Genomic DNA, 25,125 nt, shown 5'->3' with positions numbered 1-25,125 from the left:
CAGTTATCTATAATATTTAAATGACAAAGTGTATGATTTTAAACAAAAATATGCATTAAATATTTTAATAAATTGTCTGCCATTTCAGAAATGATATGCTTGCTTGTTCAATGACGAAGTGATTTTATCATTTTTGTCTACATACGTATCTCTAACTTGTGCTTCTTTTGTTTGTCCTCTGACAAAATTCAAACTTAACACTGTAGGTTGCATTTCTGTAAATATTGACAATGCAATTTCCCATAGGAACTCTTTTTACGGCTAAAACTGTACCACTTTTACTATGAAGTTTTGAAAAAAATCTTATCCTAGAATAGAAAGTTCATATGCACCACAATTTTTTTCAAAGGTCAAAATATAGGGCTGTGCGGCATATTTTCAACGTTTATATGCCCTGAACTTCTCAGAGTTTAAACTTACACTAATTTTCTTAACTACCCCTACCTCGAATGAAAGGTTACCACAGATTTCAATGTAAACAATATGCACGTGTTTATTTACTGGTAACATTCCCAAGTTCTGTCTCTGCGATATGGAACACAGAGAGCATAACTGGGAACCAGTATGTAAACAAAATGAATTTTCTATGAATATTCAATTACTCCCCAAAAGAGGCGTGTTTTGAGAAACAGCTGTATTTACAAAGTGCAACCTGTACATGCCATAGTATATAAAAATATATTCAAAATGAGTACGGTTTTTTTTTCATTTCAAATAGGAGAACCAAAACGAGTAACGGGCATTATCATATAAAGCAGAACTAGACGTCAAATCCAATCCAATCGAAATTTGAATTACATATAGTCATTACGTGTTACCAGGTTTAAGATTAAGATACTAAATCAACACAACAAAGGCAAGCTTGACCGAAAAGTGAAAAAAACGTACATGTACATGATTAGCGAATGTTCTTTAAAGTGTATTAAAACAGACGTGTTCATTCAAACTGCCTTTTTAGATAGAGAAAAAAAACCAATATATAATTAAATCTGCTTTAAACATGTTAAATACCATGTTCATTGGAAATACTTTTTTTCAATATAAATCTTACATGATAGAAAACTAAGTCATACGAAAATTGATCGTATGAAATTGCATGGTATCTTATACAGTTGTCATACGACTCAAACATTAAAAGCGACGTGTTTTTAATTCTCTCCAGTGCTGTCTATTCGTCTGTTTGGCTTCTCTTTGGCAACGCCATATTTGATCAAATAAAGAAATGTCTTATTTCATTTTCCAACAACGAAGACAAATTAAGTTTTCTTGTACCAAAACATCTAGTATGTCTATTGGGTGTTTAATATTACTTAAGTCCGCGTTCTTCTGAGATGTGGAAAACAAGTTTAAATAATTTGTAACGTAATTCAATGGCGGCCTTAAGTTAGAATGTGCTATAATGTCATACAATGTATCTAACATATTGTAAATTGTTTGTCCTCTCTAAGGAATTTGATGGAGGTGACAGACATCGTAGTATCATTAGGCAATCCTCGGTAGAATCCGCTACTCTCTCACGGAATCGGCCGAGTTGAGACGAATGATCGTAGTATCTGTGGATCGAGTTATTCAGAAAATTTCTAGACTCAGTGTAAGTTGTAGCTTTATATATTGTATTGACACTTGTCTGTGTGGGGTTGACCTATATAGATAAATGTTTTCTTTCGTTATTTTTTTTGTCGCTAGATTGCTGTTCTACATATTAAATATGTTTAACAACACACCAGCGTAATGCAAATTGTTTCTTCCGTCAGCTCATCTTTATTTATTTTTTTTCAAATATAAAGTTCTTCCAATACACTCTCATGGTTTTAACCTTTATTTGTTTTCGATAAATCGATGTATTACTTAAAAAATAATAATAAAACCCATACCAAAGAGTAACTTTTAAAAGGCCCGACATGACAAATGTAAATAATTTAAACGAAAAAACTGTCTGTTTTATGTTTACAAAATAATTAAAGATGTTTTTAGGAGGAAAGGGCTTCATTTGACCGATATATCTTTTGGATATTATACAACATCTTCTTATGTTATACCATACGAAATCAATGCTTATTGCATTGCAGACGGTAGACACTGTCACGTGACTTCTGTTTCCTTTATTTAATCTTATACCTACCTACCTACCTACCTACCTACCTACATACATACCTAGTCCTTTTATGCCCGGAGTCACATATGACAGTCTAGACCTTTCCACTGTCTGTTCTTTGCGTTCTTTTCCATTGTCCCAACTGATTCTGTGTTCTATTATTTCAGCTTCAACTGTTCTTCACCATGTTGTTTTGGGGCGTCCTATTTTTCTCCCCTTAGGTGTTCATGCATCATCGAAGGGCGACTCTGGTCTCCTCATCCATCTCCCCCTTTGTTGCCTACATGTAAGTCTCTATGTTGCTGGATACTGTTATTTCCTGGAGGTCTTGGATGGTTATCTAACGAGGCCATAATATTCTTTATTCAACCTGATACACATGCACGTATTGCATTGCAACTCTTGGATAACTTATTCTTGGATAATAGAATCCGATATAAAACTTTGTAATTAAAACATGCGCATGTATCCTCCGAACTCAGGTTTTGTTATGAATTTTTAATGAGCTCTTTAATATCATCATGTAGGATCTATGCAGTGTTTATAATTGACCACTTTTTGTAATTGTATTTGTCTACTGGAAGTTAAAGAATGATCAATAACCCTGGTCTCCCGTTTGAAATAAAACATTTACTAATTATATAAATCGCCTGCATCAAGTCAAAGAGTTCCAGTACCGACATTACTTCATATCGCTCAAAACTTTCTTTATCTAATTTAATCCAATATCTAGTCAACATCAGTTAAATATATACTGAAAACCATGCAATCAAGACTAAGTTTTTCAATGAAAAGAAATTCATTCGTCTGTCATCGCGGCCATTTTACTTTAAAAAAAAAAACAACAACAGGGGTACTGATACATGTTACATGAAGCGATATATATATGTGCGTGAGGGAAGTGAACGGCCTCGTTAAAATTATCGTATAATCACAGTTTTGTGTGGGAGAAACCATATAATTTCAAAACAAAAAAGGTGTGGTCGGGGAGGGGGTTACGGTAATTGGTCTGAGTCAGATTTTTTCCTTTTTTTAGATGCCCTCCTTCCCCCGCATTTGAAGTTAAATGGTCGTTCCGTAAAGGCTCATTTTCGATTGTCAATATAACTGAAAATCGAAATGAACGGAAAGTACTAGGCATAATCTATTTGTTTAAGCGTAAATGTTCAATTGAAGGATAAAAACTCCCTCATTCTCTAAAAAGAATGTACCAATAAAGTGTAGGTGTTAAAATTAATCGGGTCCAGGACAAATCCAGTATATCTTATCATAATCCTTCGTTTTTAATTCAATTTTCTATGTACATACTGGTAAACTCAGTGTATGATAAATATTTCCGGTTATGGAATACATTCTTCTGCATTTATTTCCATATTTTTCTAGAAATTCACAATTGCATGTTTGTAGTATAATTATTGTGTGTGTACTAAAAAAATAAGATGTTTCGGTTTTGGTCATTTGAGACCTAGGCTTATCTTCATCAGGTATCCCTAGCCTATATGTTTCCTCCTTTGTAATATGTAGAACAGTTCAAATTTGATTTCTCTTATGGGAATACGACACCTGTTTATACAATCGTTTTTTTTTTATCTTTTTTCTTCTTTCTGTTTTTTTGGTATTGTTTTCTCTTTTTCATTTATTAACTCTTCAATTAGTTAATTGTTCGCGATATTATTTTTCCTTTGTATTGTTTGATTTCGTCTGTTTATAAATGTTTCTTCTTTAAATTCGTTATTAAAATACTCTTTACGTTTTCTTATTGCTTTTAACACACTATTTGCGAGATTAAATATCTTTTTTTGTTTTGTTATTATTTTGAAAACAATTTAGTTATTAAAGCAGTCTCTATTTGAGAGATTACTTTATTTTTGCTATTTTATTAATAGTGGTCTCTATTTGAGAGATTATTATATGTTCTTTTTGAGAATAACTTGTACTATCAATCTCTATTTGAGAGATGATTATTACTGTTTTTTTATTGTTATTTAATAAAAACAAGATGTGGTGTGATTGCCAATGAGAAAACTATTCACCAAAGTTCAAAGAGGTAGATGTTAACAATTATAGGAAACCGTAGGGCCTTCAACAATGTGAAATAAGGATACCGTATTATTGGCATTATAAAAGGTCCTTACATGAAAAATGTGAAACAATTCAATTGAGAAAATTTCCTAATTTATGACTTAAGGGAGTTGGCTTCTCAGTTTCAAAGTAATTAACTTTTCAAAACACTAGTTTATATAGATAGGGGATTAATAAATGATTCCAAAGAGCAATAAAAATATAAAGGTCACCGTGCTTGTTTTCGAGATAAAAGTCATTGAAATTTTGGCGGGAAAATATTCTCTCTTGACTTTTCATAGCTTTATCATTGACAAGTTGAAGTTCTCACAAACTGTTAAAAAGTAATTAAAATTTTTAAAGACTTTTACAGATGGCTTATCATTATACATGTAAAAGATTTACAAAAGAAAAAAGGGGGTCACCGGGCAATTTTTTTTTAATGCATTCAAATGGATAAAACAAGAGGATTCCGAAAATCTGACAAAACATCTAAAAAATGACAAGCCAGCTTCCTTAACAACTAACGAATAACAAATATGACACACATAAAGCAACGACAATCCCTAAAAATACAGGCACCTAATTTGGAACAGGCTCATAAAGAATTTGGAGGGGTTAGCATGTTTGAAGGCGCCAACAATCCCCTAACCAGAGACGGTGGTGTAACGGCACAACACAATGACGATGTAAATATATATATTTGTGTGTGCGTGTTCACTGTGTCTAACCTGAGTGTCTAACATAGCATTAGACTGCTTTACGGTCTTCATCAAGTATTTATTTATTTAACAAATATTTTGATGAATTCAAGAGAAAACTCCTTTTGAACGGAAGTGAATGAGAAAGAAAGAATAACTAAAAGTATACTTGATTTTTTTTAACACACAAGCTGATCATATATAAGTATAGCACTTTAAAGGTAAGAATAATAGTAACCCGATGCCTCTTTGTAATTCGCCGTTTCAGAATCTAATGCATCCTGGGTAATATTTTCAAAAGTGTACACCAAAACGTCCTGATTGCTTAAGAGCCAGTCTGCCATAAAACCATGCAAAATCTCAAATTTCGTCCAAATTGGTAGTTATAACTGGGCAACATTATATATATTTCCAAAATCTTTGGGTATTTAGGAGTTAAGATAAAAAAATTTTTTTTGTAAATTCACACTATTTTTTATTTAACAGCCTTATTTGCATATTTGTGAATTATTATAAAAAAATGCAAAAAAAAATAACCATATTTAGGTACTTTTTAAAGGTCTGGATAATTGATATATCTCTTAAATATAGCATTATCTTGTTATATTTTGCAAAGAACATTATATAAAAAAAAGAAAAAATGCATTTTGACATTTTTTTTTACCTTTTGGCAGGTTGCCAGAGAGGTTCGTGCAACAGATGTATTAGATAACTTGCATGTAGTACATGTACTCAGTAGGTGTTTTCTCTCAAGATCATATTTATTTTTTTCAACTTTTAGGATTTTTTTAAAGGTGCATATCAATTCTAAGACAAGTAAAAAAATTTAGCCTGGCAAATATTGGGAAATTGGTAAAAAAATGCTCCCAAATATCTATAAAATGCACTAATTGTAATAGTTTTTGCCCCTTAATATTTTAACTAAAACTGGTCAAAGTAGACTTATATTCAGGACAATAACTTTAGTTTAAGTGTATAGATCTTTATGATTTTTTTTCAGAAGGTTCAATACCACAAAAGGAAGGTTTGGGTCGATTTTGGGGATGATGGACCCAACCGTTAAGGAATTAAGGGCACAGAAGGGGGCCAAAACAAGCATTTTATAGTTTAAGGATAATAACTTGTGTATAAGTATTTTAATTGCTCTGATATTGTATCACAATGTTTAAAACCACACGTAGAACGTTTGGATTCATTTAAATGGGTCATGGGTTCAAAGTTTGGAATTAAGGGCCAAAAAGGGGCCAAAAAACAAGCATTTTTCTAGTTTCAAGACAATAACTTGTGTGTAATTGTATGGATCTCTCTCAAATTGTACCACAATGCTCCATATAACAAAGGGGAGGCTGGGACTTAGTTTTGGATTAATTGTCCAAAATATGTAGGAATAAGGGGCCAAAAAAGGGCCTAAAAGAAGCATGTTTCTAGTTTCCAAAGAATAACTTGGGTTTAAGTATATGGATCTCTCTGTAATTGTACTACAAGGTTCTATACTTAAAAGGAAAGGATGGGATTGTGTTTAAGGGTTATTCCTTAAAGGGGGTTTCAATAGAGGGGGGGGGGATTTGTAAACAATTTTTTAAGGGATTTCTTTTTTTTTCAAAATTTTTCAAATTTCAAATTTTGAAAATTTTCAAGAAGAAATCTTCAATTGCACAGTATTTTGCAATAGATTTGTTGATCTTTGAGCACATTTATTTTGTAACAAAAACCTTTAGTTTGTCAAAAATGCAATCACAATCCAAATTCAGACAGCATCAAGCTTGAACATTGTGACCAACTTTAATTTGCCCCAACTGTTCAGGGTCCAACCAATGCGGTTGTATAAAGCTGCGCCCTGCGGAGCACCTGATTTTCACGTACTTTCAATTGATGACAGTCTTTTAAAAAGCTTGTTATATGAAACAGAGTTGTGAACATACTTGTACTAAAAAAAATCTTCCTCTTTGAAACTTTTGATTGGAATGCAACCAATTATAGGGGCAATCACTCATTGCGTGTCTAGATTCGAAATCTGTGTCTATTAGAGCGTATGAAAAAAAGGGGCCATTTTTTTTCATCTACGAAAAAAATTTATATGTACATATATAATGTGCCATATAAAAGTTTTTGATTTATATCTCAGATTAAATAAAGATAAAAGAAAGACATTTGAGGTGACCCTTCTTCTTAAAAAATCGAAAGCTTTTCCAAAATTATCTTGAATGTTCCCTCTCCAAAGAACATCTCTTTCTTGTTTGTTGATACTTTGAGATTTTGATTTTAAGTCCCCTAACGGCTAACGTCTAAGTGGACTTAGGTTTGCACTGCGTTTGTCTGTCAGTCTGTCTATCTGTCATTTCGGCAAATCAAGACTTTTTGTGCTTGTAGATTTTGATTTGATATTTGGTTAATTGATTTATCATGACAAGTTACAGGTCGAATTCATTATTCACGCTTTAAGCTTTTCTCTTTGTTCAGTTGAAGCCCTTTCTCTAGAATTAAATTTTTGATGAAATACTTATTCATTAGAAGATTTCTGTTCAAACGGAAATAACTCATTTTTTTAAAGACAAAATGACATTTTGAATGTTTTTACTTTTCTTTGGTATTTAGTGATTCAGTTTTGTTCCAGTCTGATATTTGTGTGCAGAGTAGTGGTCTTTGGACATAGGAAATTCACTTAGATAGTCAGAATTCAACAAGTTTTTTTTTTGTTTTGCTTGAAGATTTTGTCTCGATATTTTTATGTAGTTTACACCATGACAAATTATAGATCAAGTTAAAATTTTGTTCCATTACAATGAATTTGTAAAGGGTTGGGGACTATGTATTGTCATGTATTACTCACAGAATGCTTGTTTTTATCCCAAAAAATTCTGATGCTGTAAAATTGTTTAATATTTAGTTAAAATAGATATTGATGACTTTATTATGTTAAATTTTTTCAGATCTATCAAACTTTTACTTTTTTTTGCTAATACCTTCATCATGTTCATTCATGACTAAAAACTTGTATTTAGACCATTTTGCACGTTTTTCTTTACGGTAGACCACCATAATATTACATGTATATAAACAGTAAAATCTTACCATTTTAATGACAATATAAAAAAGAAGATGTGGTATGATTGCCAATGAGACAACTGTCCACAAGAGACCAAAATGACACAGACATTAACAACTAAAGGTCACCGTACGGCCTTAATTAATGAGCAAAGCCCATACCGCATAGTCAGCTATAAAAGGCCCCGATAAGACAATGTAAAACAATTCAAATGAGAAAACTGAAGGCCTTATGTATATAAAAAATGAATGAAAAACAAATATGTTACACATAAACAAACGACTACCACTGAATTACAGGCTCCTGACTTGGGACAGGCACATACATAAATAATGTATCGGGGTTAAACATGTTAGCGGGAGATCCCAACCCTCCCCTAACCTAGGACAGTGGTATAACAGTAAAACATAAGAACGAATTATAAAAATCAGTTGAAAAAGGCTTAACTCATCAGATGGACAAAAATACAAGTGGACGTGGACGGGTAATTGTATGTCTGCTCAACAGTTTAACCATTTATCTGTGTATATTTGTTTTTATACAACCGCAAAAAATGAAAAATGTTGGTCGTATATTGGTATGACGTTGCCGTTGACATCGTCGTCGTCATCCAAAGATATTTGGTTTTCGCACTATAACTTTAGTATAAGAAAATAGAAATCTATGAAATTTAAACACAAGGTTTATGACCATAAAATAAAGGTTGGGATTGATTGTGGGAGTTTTGGTCCCAACAGTTTAGGAATTAGGGGCCAAAAAGGGTCCAAAATTAAACTGTTTGATTTCATCAAAAAATGAATTATTGGGGTTCTTAGATATATATGCCAAATCTAACAGTGAATTTAGATTCTTAATTTTTGGTCCTGTTTTCAAATTGGTTTACATTAAGGTCCAAAGGATCCAAAATTAAACTTATTTTGATTTTAACAAAAATTTAATTCTTGGCTTTTTTTATAATGCTGAATCTAAAAATGTACTAAGATTTTTTATTATGGGCCCAGTTTTCAAGTTGGTCTAAATCGGGGTCCAAAATTAAACTTTGTTTGATTTCAACAAAATTGAATAAATGGGGTTCTTCAATATGCTGAATCTAACCATGTATTTAGATTTTTAATATTTGGGCCCGGTTATCAAATTGGTCCACATTGAAGTCTAATGGGGTCTAAAATTGAACATTATTTGATTGCATCAAAAATTGAATTCCTGGGGTTCTATGATATGCTGAATCTAACCATGTATTTTGATTTTGGATATTGGACCATAATGGGTAAATGTCAAATTAAATTTTTTTAAGTTTTTAAGTTTAAGTTCTTAGACCACACTCATTCTGTTGTGTCAACTATTTAATCACAATCCAAATTCAGAGCTATATCAAGCTTAAATGTTGTGTCCATACTTTGCCCCAACTGTTCAGGGTTCGACCTCTGTGGTCGTATAAAGCTGCACCCTGCGGAGTATCTGGTTATTACATGTGGTTATGAAATAAATTTTATTGCAATTTGAAATATTTGTGTTTGTCTCAGCTGGTAGTAATAGGCCATCTGTATTTTACATGTCTTATTCCCAAGCCTCAAATTGCTAGAGATTACATTCTAGGAGGAAACTTAACATTACTGTTATGTCCACTGTTCTCCCAGAATTGACATAGGGATAACGAACTGGTTCATGTCAGCGTCACAAAATTTCAGTTCCAGTTTTATCAGGAACTACTAGGAGTAGTCTCTTTATATTTGACATAAAGCTTTATCACAATATACAAAATATAGCACTTTTCTAGGTAAAAGGCACACTTCTATGAAATTCACAAAACTATCAAATCTTCCTCTTTTCTGGAAATAGATAACATGGATGTACAAGGCTGCGCAGTTTGTACAATTTTATCTACATTTTCATACTATTTTAGAAAAGAAAATACCCCGATTTCATCTGAAGGAGACGTGCTTAGAATTTTTAGTACTTTTATGATAGTATTTTTGTCTAAATTGCAAGGGGTTGCATTCATGTTGAGTCTCTATCTCTTATATGTTAAACAGTTTTATGAATCATTATCAAATACAACATGTTTTAAAAATTTAAGACTGAACTCAATTGTGGCCACTTTGAATTTAGACAAAAAAGCGTCTAAAAACTAGATTATTATAAAATGCTAAAATTGTGAAGAATGATATTACCTCATGAGTGTGCATAGTATTGTAAATAAAACAGCCCATTTTAAGTTACTAAAGTAATTTACTTTTGAATAAGTTAAGATTTTAAACATATGGTAAAAATGCTCATTTTAGGGGTAAAAAATGCAAAAAAGCGGTTTCCCCGGGTTTACTCCTTTAGTATCTTTTATAATTTAAACTAAGTTAAACTTGGTTTATTCAATTAATATAACCAGTAAACATTAGTTCAGTCATTATTTTTCTTATATTTTGACTATTACATACTTTTAAAAAGTTTCTAATGAAACAGATAAAAAAATCAAAAAATCGGCAAAATGGCCATCACGCCTATCTTTAATTATTATTTTCTCGTAGGAAGGTATCATTTGCCGAGCACCATTTTCTTGCATTTTGTAGATAAATATATAAGCTTCATGAAATATTACATTCTATTGAAAATAAAACATGATCTTACAAGATTCAAGCCTTTAAAAACATACAAATTTTGCTGAATCGGCACTTTTTCAAAACCATGCAATTTCAACCTGTTAGTAGGGGTATTGAGAAATCTCACAACTTTTTGAATTATCATAATTTCCTTTCATTTTAAGTTGTTAGTTAAGATATTTGTTATCATTAAGCTGTATTTTTTCTATAAAACAAAAAAAAATCAGGTCAAAATACCCTAAAATAGGCTTGAAATGGCCATTTGTCAGTATAGAAATAGACAATTATCGAATGTTCAGCATACACAAATAATGGCTGAATATTTTTTTCAAAATATTTTGCACAAATAGTTATTACATATAAGGTATCTAAAATACAAAATATCAGTCTGATTGGAATATTTTGGATTTGGACCATTTTGCATGGTTTTATCACAGACTGGCTCTTAAAAATGTCATAAACAATGGAAATTTAACCAATGACGTGACGTTATTTTCATTTACGGGTTCGAACAATGAAATTACTCACAGTCCTTTAGATTCTGAAACGGCAATAAACAAAAGCTAGGCAGTGGCGGATCCAGAAATTTTTATAAGTGGGGGCCTAAGAGGGGGCCCGATCTCGTCACGCTTCAGTGATTCCCTATATAAGCAACCAATTTTTTTTTTCAAAAGGGAGGGCCCGGGCCCCCTGCCCCCCTCTAAATCCGCCTCTGCTATGTGTTCCTGATATGGCTATATCGGGAAGTTGGACGGTGGATATTCACTTTCTGTCAACCCCCCTTTCCCCTCTACCAAAAGAGACTTTATTATATCAAATGTCATTAATTCATATATTGGAGTCTAATCCAGCTTCAGAAAAAACATTGAAATCTGACTAATCCAACTTAAGAACGAGCATTGAAATCTTATCAAGCTTCCGAATGAGCATTGCATCCTAATCCAACTTTAGAAAGAGGAGTTGAATAAGGCTCTCTTAAATGTTTAGGAAATATGACAGTTTCCCCATCAACATTTCGTCATTCGGATCAGTTCGGATTTATCCATTGTTTACGCTCTTATGAGTATCAAAATACAGCCTCTGCATCTTTTTTATACAGCACTCACATAGAAAACCAAAGCTTCATCAGATATTCAATACAAAGTTTCCTTTGATCATATAGCTAATGATAGATGAGACGGCTGAAAGCATCATTTGCAAGTCTAAATCAAAATTACCGTAATCAATATCAGTGTTACTCCCGGGAACGATTCTGTGTTTATGTTTGTCCGTAAACATGCGACCCTCATCTATATTCAAAATAACGTCACATAAACGCTTGATGTATCGATGTTTTATTATGTTTTATACAGAATCTAGTTAATAACCTGGATGAATGATAGATTATCGAGCAAATCATTCTGAACATTTTTGCCGATAGGAATACTTCATTCCGTGTCGTCCGGATAAGATGGATTTATATTGTATTCTAAAAACTAGAATACGATGATTGCGAGTTCTTTGAAACTTGCGTAAGCAATGTGCGACTGGATATTGGAAAATCTTAACACATGCACCGGAAATGCTACGAATTTACAAAATTTCCAACAGTATTAGACTAACGCAATGTATCATAATGCACTTATTTATTTTCAATCAAATTTAATATCTCAACTTCGGGTTTTAGCGAAGTAACATATTCTTACATTTTAATTCTTGAACGTATATATGAATGTACTATGCCGGCAGCCTCTAAATATAATCTCAAAATAGATAGCACTGTTGTAAAACAAGTATGAAGATGCCGATACCTAAAGCAGACAAAACAATAAACCACATTTCACAAAAACACTATTGAGAATACTACATATATATATACAGAATAGATAACACAAGTATATTTATACGAAAGTCGGGCTAGTCTCAAGTAACCCGAATATGAGCATACAAAAAAGTAAACTATCGTACACAGAACACTACTGAGAACACAATTTATATGTAAAGGTTAGTTAGTGACACATCTCCATTAATCCTGATAGGGAGTGTACACGGTTTCCACTTTACCCTCGCAGCAATCGAGGGGTGCTCCGTTTACTGAGGGATCTTCGTACATACATACATACAAACAATGTACATACATACATAGGTACCACTAGTCTAATACAAAAATCGGGCTAGTCTCAGAAGACCAAGAACAGTAAAATGTGTCGTTTCCACTATTTTATATCACTATTTTATAATTTGACTTTGTTCACGTTTCAATACTTAAAGTTCTAAAAATTACCAACTTATAAATATCACATTTTGACATAAAATAACCTTGCAAATCCTTCAGGAAAGGTTTACCGTGTAGGGTTGACTAAATGTAAAAAAAAGTAACATGTAACACAATCCAAAAGTATACCGAGAATCGTACAGTAGAAGGTGATGATACCACGTGACTCGAAAAAGAAATTATAATCCATGAAACATGAACACATTTGTCGACCAAAAGGGTTTACTGTGTGGGATGTATAAATACGACTACACGTTCGATCAGAATGGGGACGTGTAAATCGATATCTGCCTCTGTATGGGAAGAGTGCTATGTTCTTTACTTTAAAGAAATTTTGAAGCCGTTCGTTAAGGTGTAGATGAGCTTTTACAACGCTAAAATATTGCCACTTTCCAATATGTCCTAAAAAATAAATTATAAAAGCACATTAACATGTACAATCGGACAATTTATCTGCTTTCGGACAATTTTGACAAAAGAAGAATGTTACGAAAGTCAAGCATACGGGATAAAAAAAAATTAAAATCACCAAAATACTGAACTCCGAAGAAAATTCAAAACGGAAAGACCCTATTCAAATGGCAAAATCAAATGACAAAACACATAAAAGGAATGGACAACAACTGTCATATTCCTGTCTTAGTACAGGCATTTTCACATGTAGAAAATGGTGGATTAAACCTGATTTTATAGCGCCAAACCTCTCACAACACCTTAACATTTGGTGAAGGATGTTAAATGCATAAATGGTCGGAGGCGAAATAAATAGAAAATATCGCCTGATGAATAAGTACGGCGGAAAATATGTTTGTCTTACTGGGGAATGACTGTTGAAAGGTCATCAAATGTATTGAAATGTTATAAAATGAATGGCGAAGGTTATCAAATATGTGGCGAAATGCTATAAAAATGGCGAAAGGTTAAGGAACGGACGGTTAAGGGTCAAGAAATTTCTCAGTCAGATTTTTTTTTAAATTTTCAACGCTATCGATCAAATGTATAGGGGAAATCTGGATTCAATTTTTTTTTTAGTCATCTGCTTGGTCAGATTATTTTGTTCATCAAATTGTAAATGAATTTTTTTTAGACCCCCCCCTTTTGCAGTTAATGGGTTGTTTCCTAAGAGACAAAATCAAACATAAACTGAGGGAAAACATGAACCCCAAAAGTAACAAAGCTGGTTGCGTCGACATAGTAAGCGTTAACTTTCCTAATGTGCATGTATCACCCATCATTAAAATCTACACGCAGGAATACATGTAGGTCACAATCGGCAAAACTATCGATGTGCTAAGAGTATAATGGTACATGTATATACAGATTTAAGCCGGCGACATATATCGCTAGCGAATTGAGACTGCGACGCATCGTATCGGTGGACCGATTCGTGATTATGACCGTTAAACCCATTAAGCGTCGATGTCATTATGTCTTTCTCATATTTATGTTGGAGTAGTTTTATGTACGGAGGAGGATAACCGATTGTTCGTAATGAGAAAACGAACTTTTATTTGTGATAATCGTGAGTAGTCATACTATTTTCGACCAGTTGATAACTAAACAGTATTCTTTTTTCTTCACCCCTTAATTAACAGTACCGTTAACCCTTTTTACAGACACAATTATACTTAAGCCATGATTGTCTAGCTTTATTTAGATTGATTATGTCCACTATGATAGCCGGTTTATTTTTAGCTGCCATTTTGGAGACACATAAAGCCCGAAATCGTGACGGATCAACTATGACTACCACTCTGTCTTATTTGGAATTCTATACCCGTCATCTCCTTCATTATATAGTGTCTGTCGACAAAGAATCATTCTTTGATGTTAATTATTCTATGCCTTTGTGATAACAATTGGCTTTTACAAATGAATTCTATAGATACATTATAAGATAAAGTTCTAACAGAGAGAAAACATTGGATTGTATAGATTAGGGAAGGAAACGCATGTCATAATATTATCTTGTATTTTGTCCTGAAGTAATCAAAAATAAGCGTAATATAATAAATAAATCTTCTTGAATGATTTTACAAGCTGAAGTTGTTATTGGAGACTACAAGTATTCATACTTTACAATACATCAGGCACACTCTATGCAATAAGCTTAAAGATCATTACGTGTGTCTGAGCCTCATCCTATGAGAGACATGGTTGCGCAGCGGTATTTGTGCATATATCAAAACACAAGAATACCCATGCGATAGGAACCATTATTAACCCTATCGTGATTTTTTTTGACTGAATGCAACCTTTCTATATCTTTATAACTGAGATATCTTAGTAAGAGAAATGATCGAAGGCATGCAAACAGACACAATGCAATTTTAAATATAATAATAATATATATTTCCTAGGGAAAAAAATATTAAACAAAAAAGTACATACAAGACTTATACATAAAAGTACATACTTGTCTTTTTTTACATAAATAAGGCCGTTAGTTTTCTCGTTTGAATTGTTTTACATTGTCTTATCGGGGCCTATTATAGCTGACTATGCGGTATTGGCTTTGCTCATTTTTGAAGGCCGTACGCAAGGCCGTAACTAGACCTAATATTATTTTTGGGAGGGTATGTCGGAATGAATGGTGCAAAATCCTGCATTCTAGGCATTTCCAGAGAGTTTGACAATGTTTTATGTTTGGACACTTTTTATATAAATTTTTCATTTTTAAAGACATTTACTAACACCAAATTTTTATAACTTTATTTAAATTTATAAGTCAGACAAACATCCAAATATCAATTTGAGTGTCACCAGAACATAAAAAACATCGATTCAGTAAAGTTTGCTATTTTTTTTATGGCCGGTTTCTTCAAATCGTTTCAATATATTAGGTCTGCTGACATCCTTATCGCGATGAACATTGAGCATGGTAAGACAGCACAAGCCTATTCCCAAGTTTTCAGTCGTTTCAGGGGATTCTGTTGTTCTAGCGGTAGCTCACTATCATCAACACTATGATAATGATAATTGACATCTTCTTCCGATTCCTTCTCAATCAGCATTTCGGTAGCAGCATCGGTAGTAACAGTTTTGTTTGCAAAAGGGAAATAAGCTTTCCTGTAAGCACCATCGGTAGTAACAGTTTTGTTTGCAAAAACGAATTAAGCTTTCCTGTAAGCACCATAATACAGTCGTTGTTACAAGTTTCAAACTCGCTTTTATGCCGACAAAGAGTAAACAAACTATGCATGGATAGAATGAGACAAGATACATGTATAGATGATTCTACCTAGAGTTAGTTGACTTGTATGATATGGATACAGGGGTATAAAACGGGTGTTTTTGCCGTTTCCATATAGTTCCGTGATTTTAAATTATTTCTGGGAATAGTGAGTGGTAAGATATGTTCAGTTCAAGAATCAATACATTTAGGGGTTAGGGGTGTAGGATTTAGGGTGTCCGATACCGAAACCCGAATATAATGACACGAAATTCCGAAGTCCCGATTTAGAAGAGACAAAATCTAAATAATGTCAAAATGGAACACGGGATGTTCTTTCAATGTATAAGGTTAAAGAAACATTGATAAAAACTAATCCATGTATGTTTCATGTTATGTAAATTTTGTTTATCTGTAATAGAACGAGTATGTTGGTGAACCGGAGAATATGCCCCTTGCGATGCCCAGTACTTGATTTGTCAGTCAATTTATAGTTCTCGGATTAGTTCCAATGAAGTTATATTCAGTACTCAGACTCTTAACCCCTGTTGTGATTATCAACACCATTAGTTTACTAGAACTATTCCTTCTTTACCTTCAGTATCACTTTTCCTTTTTCTACAAGAGCCTGTTTTACCCTAATCCATGATGGTTATCGTTACTAGGTTAATGTAATCTGAGACTACTATTATAACACATGTATGTGTTATAGTAGTCTCAGATGTAATCGAGAAACATCACCCGATGAGATGCTGAGTTATATCAAGGAAAACTAATTTAAAAGGAATAATGACAACTTATAGAAATTAAGGTTGGGACAGAACAACAAACGACCATTCAGTTTCGTATTTAGTTACCATAAAAAAATCAGTGTCTAAACTTTAGTGAGGCAATTGCCTCACTTGAGGCAATTGCCTCACTTGCCTCAATGGTAGTTACGGCCTTGGTACGGTGACCTATAGTTGTTAATGTCTGTGTCATTTTGGTCTTTTGTGGATAGTTGTCTCATTGGCAATCATACCACCTCATTGGCAATCATACCACATCAGTGGCGGATCCAGAACTTTTCCTAAGGAGGGGCCCTCTGACTGACCTAAGGGGAGGGGGGGGGGCTCTCCAGTCATGCTTCAGTGATTCCCTATATAATCAACCAAATTTTTCCCACGAAAGGGGGGCCCGGGCCCCCCAGGCCCCCCCCCTGGATCCGCCTTTGCACATCTTCTTTTTTATATTATAGATATAACACAGTTAGTCTTCAATAGCAGTACGTTACTTTGTGTTACGATATAAATAAGAAGCAACAGAAGTTTACTATTTCTAAAGTTACAATTCTTGTCCAGTCCGTGATAAACTTGTAAATTCCACTGTTAAGGATTGTCTGTAGTAGTATTCATACGATTATAGTCATACTGTCTTATCTCGTTGCAGTATTGACCTCAAATATTCAAGATTTGACATTTGTTAAACTGAACTGAATTTTGGGCATGTGTGTATTCAAATTCTTGTTAATCTTTTATGGATTATATTCGGTTTTGGGCCAGAATTCTACAAACAATAATGGACACAAATCGATTAAAATTGTCCAACCAAATGAAGAAAATATGACAGAACGGAAGGACCATAATACATGTACAAGGCTTGAAAATGAGCTTACCAGAACCAATCAGTTGTTGAATAGTTTGTACACTGAATTCGCCGTTTCTAAAGAACTATTTCGTAAGGATACCGTATTAACCAAACAAAGCCTGGCTGCCTTGACAATTCAGCACATTGAAACCGAAAAACGGATTGGTGCTCTAACAGATGATCATTCCGCCACTAAGCAAACATTGAAAAGAACACAAACTGAACTTGACCACACCACCGAGGAATTGAGAGTTAGAACATGAAAAAGAAAGACACCGCCAGTCGAGGATTATACCACCAACAGAAACTACAGGTACAATTAATATATTGTGGCCGACTTTATTTGAAATTACTCTTTTTTTTATTCAAATACCTGCAATATAGACTGGCAACGATAATCTAAATTAAAGTACAAATAGTCGACTGTAGACAAAAAAAACCTGAGGTGTTTGAAAAGGTTTGTTGCTGCAACTAAATATTGTTAAAATGAACAAGAAGTCGATAAAACAATATGAAAAGTAGGACGAATGAATAGAAGAAATAGGGTACTTGTCAAAGAGACAGCAACGTGACGCCCTCAAAAGACATCATTCTTCTATAACTATTCAAACTAAAGTACAATCCTGAAAAATGCGGGTGAAAAACACTACATTTTATTTGAGCTGCTAGTGGTTGCTTTTTGTAATATTTGTTTTCATTTATTGTTTAATTATACATCTGGCGGTATACCGTTTTCTTTGAACTATTTCACAATTTGTCCTATCAGAGACTTTGAAAGCTGACAATACGGCATGAGTTTTTCTCATCGCTGAAGGTCGTTCGGTAACATATAGTGATGTTGCTTAATTCAGCCAACAATGTTCAAATAACATTGTTTCAAATAGATTGAAATGCGTATTTTTTTTTTCTAGTAGTGACATCACAGTCTGCAGTCTCTGGTGTGGCCTTTTTTGCCACTATGAATGCTCATCCCGAAAATTTAGGCATCCATCAAATAGTTGAATTCCCGAAAACAATCACAAATGAAGGAAATGCATGGGATTCTCGAACCAGTACTTTTAAAGCACCAAGAGCCGGACTATATTACTTCTCGGCATCTATCATGAGCCACCAAGGTGAAGATATAGAAACCGAATTAGTGCGCAATGGAATTGGTTTGATTAAATCGTACGATGGGGATAAAGGAACTCTCGGCGTAGGATCTTTATCAGGGGTTTTGAAATTAAATCCTGGAGATGATGTCTGGATACGTATATATAATAACGCTCACACGAATGATGGTAACGTTCGTGTTTATGGATACGGTTGGTCATGGTTTTCTGGTTTCATAATTTCGCAATAAAATATGTACATATGTGAAATTATTTGTCTTAATTTATCAATATAAAAATGTGGTATGATCAATGAGAAAACTCTCCACAAGAGACCAAATAACACAAAAAATAATATAACAAAGCAGAATCAAACAACACATGTATCAAACAATGTTCTTTATGCTATGTACATATATATAGTACACGTACAAACATTACAATTTCGGAAGAAGAAAAACACAGATAAAAATAAAATGGTATGGTACGGTTGCCACTGATGCAACTCTTCACCACAGAGACCAAATTACGTAAATAAATTCATCAACTTGTCACCGTAAGTCTTTCAACAATGTATACACCATTTACTTGAATAAACAACCATTTCAAGTAAACCACAATGAGACATCAACCGTACTACAATCATCCATAACATCTGAATAGTGTCAGTAGGCAGAGATGACAGTACATGATACACTTTTAAAGGACATCTACACATTGCTTAATACGGAGTTCTCTTTCCATATTTGTGTTGTCTACGATTTTGTGGAATTATGTCCGAAAGTAATAAGCAGAACCGCAAGTTCATAATGATCGAAAAGAACAAAGTAGTACATATTATTTAAAATAAAATAATTCTTACGGATAGTTTTATCCTTGTCAAGGTGAACAAATGCGTAGTTTTGTTATCAAAGGAAGATTTTAGGACTTGGGATCACTGAAAACCCGTGTAGAAAATTGTTTTGAATAATAAAGAAGTGCAATTTTAATATGAGGGCACATTTGTCCTGTTGTTCAGATCAGAAGTACTTGTTTTTGTACTATTAGACCCTGGGAACCAGTACGCTCTAATATGCAATTATAGGTACCTATGTTAATTTTTGCAGGATAATGTATAGTTTTGACATACATGTATATGCCACCTTTTTGGACTTATCATAATAAGACAAAGTAGCCATTAAAACTTGAAGTTGCATAATTTATCATAGAACGAATAGGGACTGAATTAGTGGTTTTATACCTTAAACATGCTGTATATGTCTTGTGGGGTTTTCGGACCACTATAGTTCAAGGTCAGATATAAAATTGACTGAACTACAACACCTGCATTTGAATTCAGTTGTCTCAATTGGTATACTTCACAAAGGCTACATCAATGCCGACAGCATTTTCATTTGCCTTGCTCTGTTCTGTTACGATATGTTTCAGAGCAATTTCAGAGCAATATACATGTATATGTATACAATATATGTACATTGTCGGAAAATATAAAATTTATTTGTACGAGCTTTAGAATCAGGATGAAAAGCGAGGTTATGCCGAGCTTTTTTCCTGTTTTGTAGGGAGTACAAACATTTTTTTATTTTCCGACAATTTATATATATATAATATTGTTTTTATCCTGCAATTTACACCGGGTATTTGAGGTAAGCTCTTTCAATTGAAATCATTGTTTTTAATTTTTCAAAGAAATCGACATAGTTGAAACGTGGACCGCGAAGAAACCCCAAAATGAAATACCCGTCTTACCGCTTGCTCAACGTCGAAGCGGGTAACAGGAGACTTTATTTGTACATGTACATCAAATAAAGCAAAAAAAATATACCTGTTATTTGTACAACAGTAGGCAGAGTGCAGGATAGATATATATATGATAAGATATTTCTTCAACGCTGAAACAGATGTACAATTTCATCGCGTTAAGGTTAATTGAAGTTCTTTCGTAAGTCTGATAAACCCATGCACTAAATAATATATGGATCAGTATCATCGTATATAATGTTAAGTGTTGCTTTGGTGAACGCGGCATAACTCTTGTTTTCACGTCAACCCATGCATGTTTTATTAGCATTCAATGTTTTGTCGTAGATTCTGTGTCTATGCTTGCTGTTTCGTGAGACAAATCGTATTACCCGTAAGAAGTCATTTATGGTGTATTATCGAATAAAATTAGAAGATAAAAAGTACAAATTTTAGTAAATATAACTAAGACTGATAAGATTCAAAGTAGTTGCCTATATTAAGGTACTGAAACACGGACAAATTTCTCGATGATTTTATTTACTATATTTTGCAATTTCAAAAACATCATAAAAATACCCACCACTGGGTCAATGCCACTGCTGGTGGAGATTTATTTTCCTGAGGGTATCAACAGCCCAGTAGTCAGCACATCTGTGTTGACTTGAGTTATCATAGATATGTTCATAATTATAAATTAACTGTTAACAAAGCTTCGAATTTTTTAAATACTAGGGCTTTTCTACCTTGGGATTCGATTAACTTAGCTGTATTTGTACTTTTAGGAATTTTCGGTTCTCAATGCTCTTCATCTTCGTACTTTATTTGGTCTTTTAAAATTTTTTGATTCGAGCGTCACTGATGAGTCTTTTGTAGACGAAACGCGCGTCTGGTGTATATATAAAATTTGAATCCATGTATCTATGATGCGTTTATTCGTTCGCTCAAATTTGATATTTAGTGTCATTTTAAAACTACTAGCATTTATGCAGCAACATTAACAATTTAAAAGCTAAATACATGTTGTCAAAATAAACGATATAATAATGAATTAATTGTTAACATAACTTTGAATTATTAAAATACTAAGGCTTTTCTATCTCAGGAAAAGATCACCTTAGCTGTATTCGGCAAACTTTTAGGAATTTTTGGTCCCCAATGCCCTTCAACTTCGTACTTTATTTGGCCTTTTAAACATTTTTTTATTAGAGTGTCACTGATGAGTCTTTTGTATACGAAACGCGCGTCTTGCATATATATATATTTTGTTATCCTGGTGTCTATGATGAGTTTATTTATTGACAGAAGTGTATATTTCTATTAAACTGTTTGTATTCAGTAGAAATTTGAGAAAACTCGCCAATGGTATAAAGGTAAAATGTTGATCAAAACTTTTAGTCATCATGCGATTGGGTTACACAACTGTATTGACAACAGATTCAACATATATTTATATAATAGTTCTTGAAAAACAGGTCATTATCGTGATATATGGACTGCCCACAGGACAGTGGTATTGACTAAGATAGTGATAATGACTGAGCCAAAGGCGAGGTCGTTATCGCTATCGCAGTCAATACCACTGTCCTACGGGCAGTCCATGTATCACGATAATGGCCAGTTTTTCAAGAACTATTATGTTTATTTCATTGAGAAAGCATGTTTTGGAAAATTCTCGTAAATTCAAAATGCCTAAAGCGAACTCAAGTAGTTGTACGATTTCTATGACAAAGAGTGAAGACCAGTCGTAGTAATACTGCCATTCATTTTAGTGCAATTTTTCAGTATGTGAATATTAATCAAGTTATCTTTAATTTTATATTTAACGAAAACAACATATAATAAACAATTCAACAACTTAAATATAATATTAAAATCAGGAACATGTTTCATAAAAGGTAAATCTCTCTGAACAGAGAAACCACACTCCACCGGTCATTAACAGAGAAATCACGCCCTAGCGGTCATTATCAGACGGAAACCACGCCCCAACGGTCAATATCAGACGGAAACCGCGCCCCACCGGTCAATATCATGTAAAAGTTCGTCAACGACCGGTTTTATGGTCCGTTTTTTCTGTTAATGACCGATGGAATTTATCACTGAAGAATAATGAATGCCATGTGACCCCTTTTTATCCAATAAGAGAATCTTATTCTCAACCGATATGAAATAAATAATGTTAAACAGCATCCAAACAGGGACATTCTATACTCATATAGTATAGAAAGTCCCCGATCGATAGGACCACAGCGGGTTGCTGTACCATCGCTGTTCAGAATACTGCATATATTTTCATATCTGATTTTAGTTTTCTTACCAAAGATGTAAGAATTTAATCAACTATTTAAGACCATTACAACTATGGTAGTATAAGTGCCTTATCTTTCTTTATATGTCTTGACCTTAAATGAATTCACGCTGTCAAGATTGTTAAATATATCTGTTAGGATGGTCTTACACTTCTCCTTAATATTTTGTGGATTTAGTTTAGTGTTAGCGAAAACTTATACAAATTATAATGAACACAAACCAGTTAAAAGTGACCAGACCAATGAAGCAAATATGGCAAACCAGATGGAAGTCGTCCTTACAACTTTAAAATCCGTTATGGACCGTAACACCATGCTTGAAAATGAGCTTAGTAGAACCAACAAATTGCTGAATATTTTGTCCACAGAATACTCATCGACCAAGGAACTGTTGCATACACTTACTAAAGATTACGCTTTGACCAAACAAAACATGGCTGCCTTGACAATTGAACAAGTTTCTACCAAAAATGAACTTGCTGCCTTGACGATCATGCACACTGACACTAAAAACCGACTTCTTGCCCTTATCGATGACTATTCTACCACTAATCGGATATTACATACAACCAGGACTGACCTTGACAAAGCTAGTAATGAATTAGTCAAAGTTAAACGAGCGTTGGCACATGAAAAAGAACAAAACCGCCAGTCCAGGATTATACCACCAACTGCAACTGCAGGTAACAAAACTTTATAAAAATGATATAATGTTACATGTATGTAACAAATCTAACAGGAAGCATAGGTGCTAAATAATGCATATAGCATCTTTAAAAAGAATGACCGCAAAGTTTTACTAGCCAAAAATTTTAAAATACGATTGATAGTTAAAATAGCAGACTCAGCACGAACTTGCTTCTTTTTAAGAAAACTAGGTAAATTCTGGATATGATTCCCATAAAGGAAACCCCTCCTTGGGAATTAATCCAGATTTTACTTACCAACCGTTACAAACTGTTTATTATTGATTATTGGTCCCTCGGTTTTAATGGAAATAAAATAAAACGCTCAGCATAACCAATGTCACATTGATACGGCAGTTAATTCAATATTGGAGAAAGAACTGTCTGATTCGTTTCAAAATATTTTTGACACGCATATGCCACTGTGCGTTAAGCAATAACTAAATCCATCATGCATATATGGATATACAATGTATAGTTTATCGCTAGGCAATCTAAAGTTACCCTTATAACAAAACCACCTTTTACAAGTAAAGGCCATCAAAACAAAGTGACCAATGACATATCATCATAGCCATGCGTTCTTTAACTTTTCAATATGATTCGGAAAAAAAAGATCCAAATATTACGATTTGTGCAATACATATTATAAAGTATTTGAATGTTTTAAATCAGATACATAATTTACTTTTTTGCGTTAAAATTCATGTATTTACTAGTATATTTTTTTCCAACAGTGACGACATCAAAACCAGTTCCACAGAGTGTCGCTTTCTTTGCCGTTATGACGGATCATCAGCAACATTTGGGCATACATCAAACTGTAGGTTTCCAGAGAGCAGTTACAAATGTTGGTAACGGGTGGGATGGACAGGCCAATGTTTTCAGAGCACCAAAGGCGGGACTTTATTATTTCTCAGCAACAATAATGAGCCACTACGCCGAAGATATTGAAACCGAATTAGTCATGAAAGGCGTTCCGATTGTTTATTCATATGATGGAGATAAAGCAACACATGGCGTCGGAACTTTATCTGCAGTGTTGAATTTGTCAGTCGGCGACGACGTTTGGATCAGAATACATAATAATCCTGTTAAAAACGATGGAAATGTTCGTGTTTATGGTGGTGCGTGGTCCTGGTTTTCAGGATTCCTTATTTCAGAATAAAATAAACCTATAATAGTCCGAAAGGCACTTGTTTCTTAAATATCCTTCACCAGGTACATTGTATGCTCAGTGGTAGATTAATGGGGGAAAACCTCAGCTTCTTAATGTCAAAACAATCTCGTCTCTCCTTTTTCACAATGTGACCTGTCGACGTAGACTTATAACCGGGGTTGTACTAACATGAGCAGCACGACAGGTTGCACAAGTGGAGTAGGATCTATTTACACACCAAGAGCATCTGAGATCAACTCCCATTTTTTGTTGGGTTCTTAGTCTTTACTCGTCTATATTGTGTTTTGTGTACTATTGTTTGTCTATTTGTCTTTTTCTTGTTCAGCTATGACATTGTTAGTTTATTTTCTATTTATATGTATGAGTTTGAATGCAGACGTAGTATCTTATACAATCTACGAGTTTTTGTCAGAACTAAATTGTTCTATCTCTACACACGCGTTGTATTGTAATGGCTTCTTCATCTATTCACTTTAGAGAAAAATGTTTGTCATAATATTGTATCTCTACTATTCATCATATCTTTTTTTGCTGTTTAATAACTGTTATCAACACTATCATAGTAGT

General features: G+C 33.5%; 1 protein-coding gene across 1 annotated transcript; it reads left to right on the top strand.

Moving 5' to 3' along the window:
* The first annotated feature begins 22,795 nt into the window (after nt 1-22,795).
* On the top strand, nt 22,796-24,569 carry LOC139497958 (uncharacterized). The gene is made up of 2 exons (XM_071286211.1): nt 22,796-23,375; nt 24,116-24,569. The coding sequence occupies exons 1-2, from the start codon at nt 22,832-22,834 to the stop codon at nt 24,544-24,546; spliced, it is 975 nt and encodes a 324-aa protein (XP_071142312.1). The 5' UTR covers nt 22,796-22,831; the 3' UTR covers nt 24,547-24,569.
* Nucleotides 24,570-25,125: the final 556 nt, after the last annotated feature.

This window comes from Mytilus edulis, chromosome 12 (genome assembly GCF_963676685.1).
Source record: "Mytilus edulis chromosome 12, xbMytEdul2.2, whole genome shotgun sequence".
Classification (NCBI taxonomy): Eukaryota; Metazoa; Mollusca; class Bivalvia; order Mytilida; family Mytilidae; genus Mytilus; species Mytilus edulis.
The sequence above is the reverse complement of the archived record's forward strand: the minus strand, read 5'-3'. Positions and strand labels throughout refer to the sequence as shown.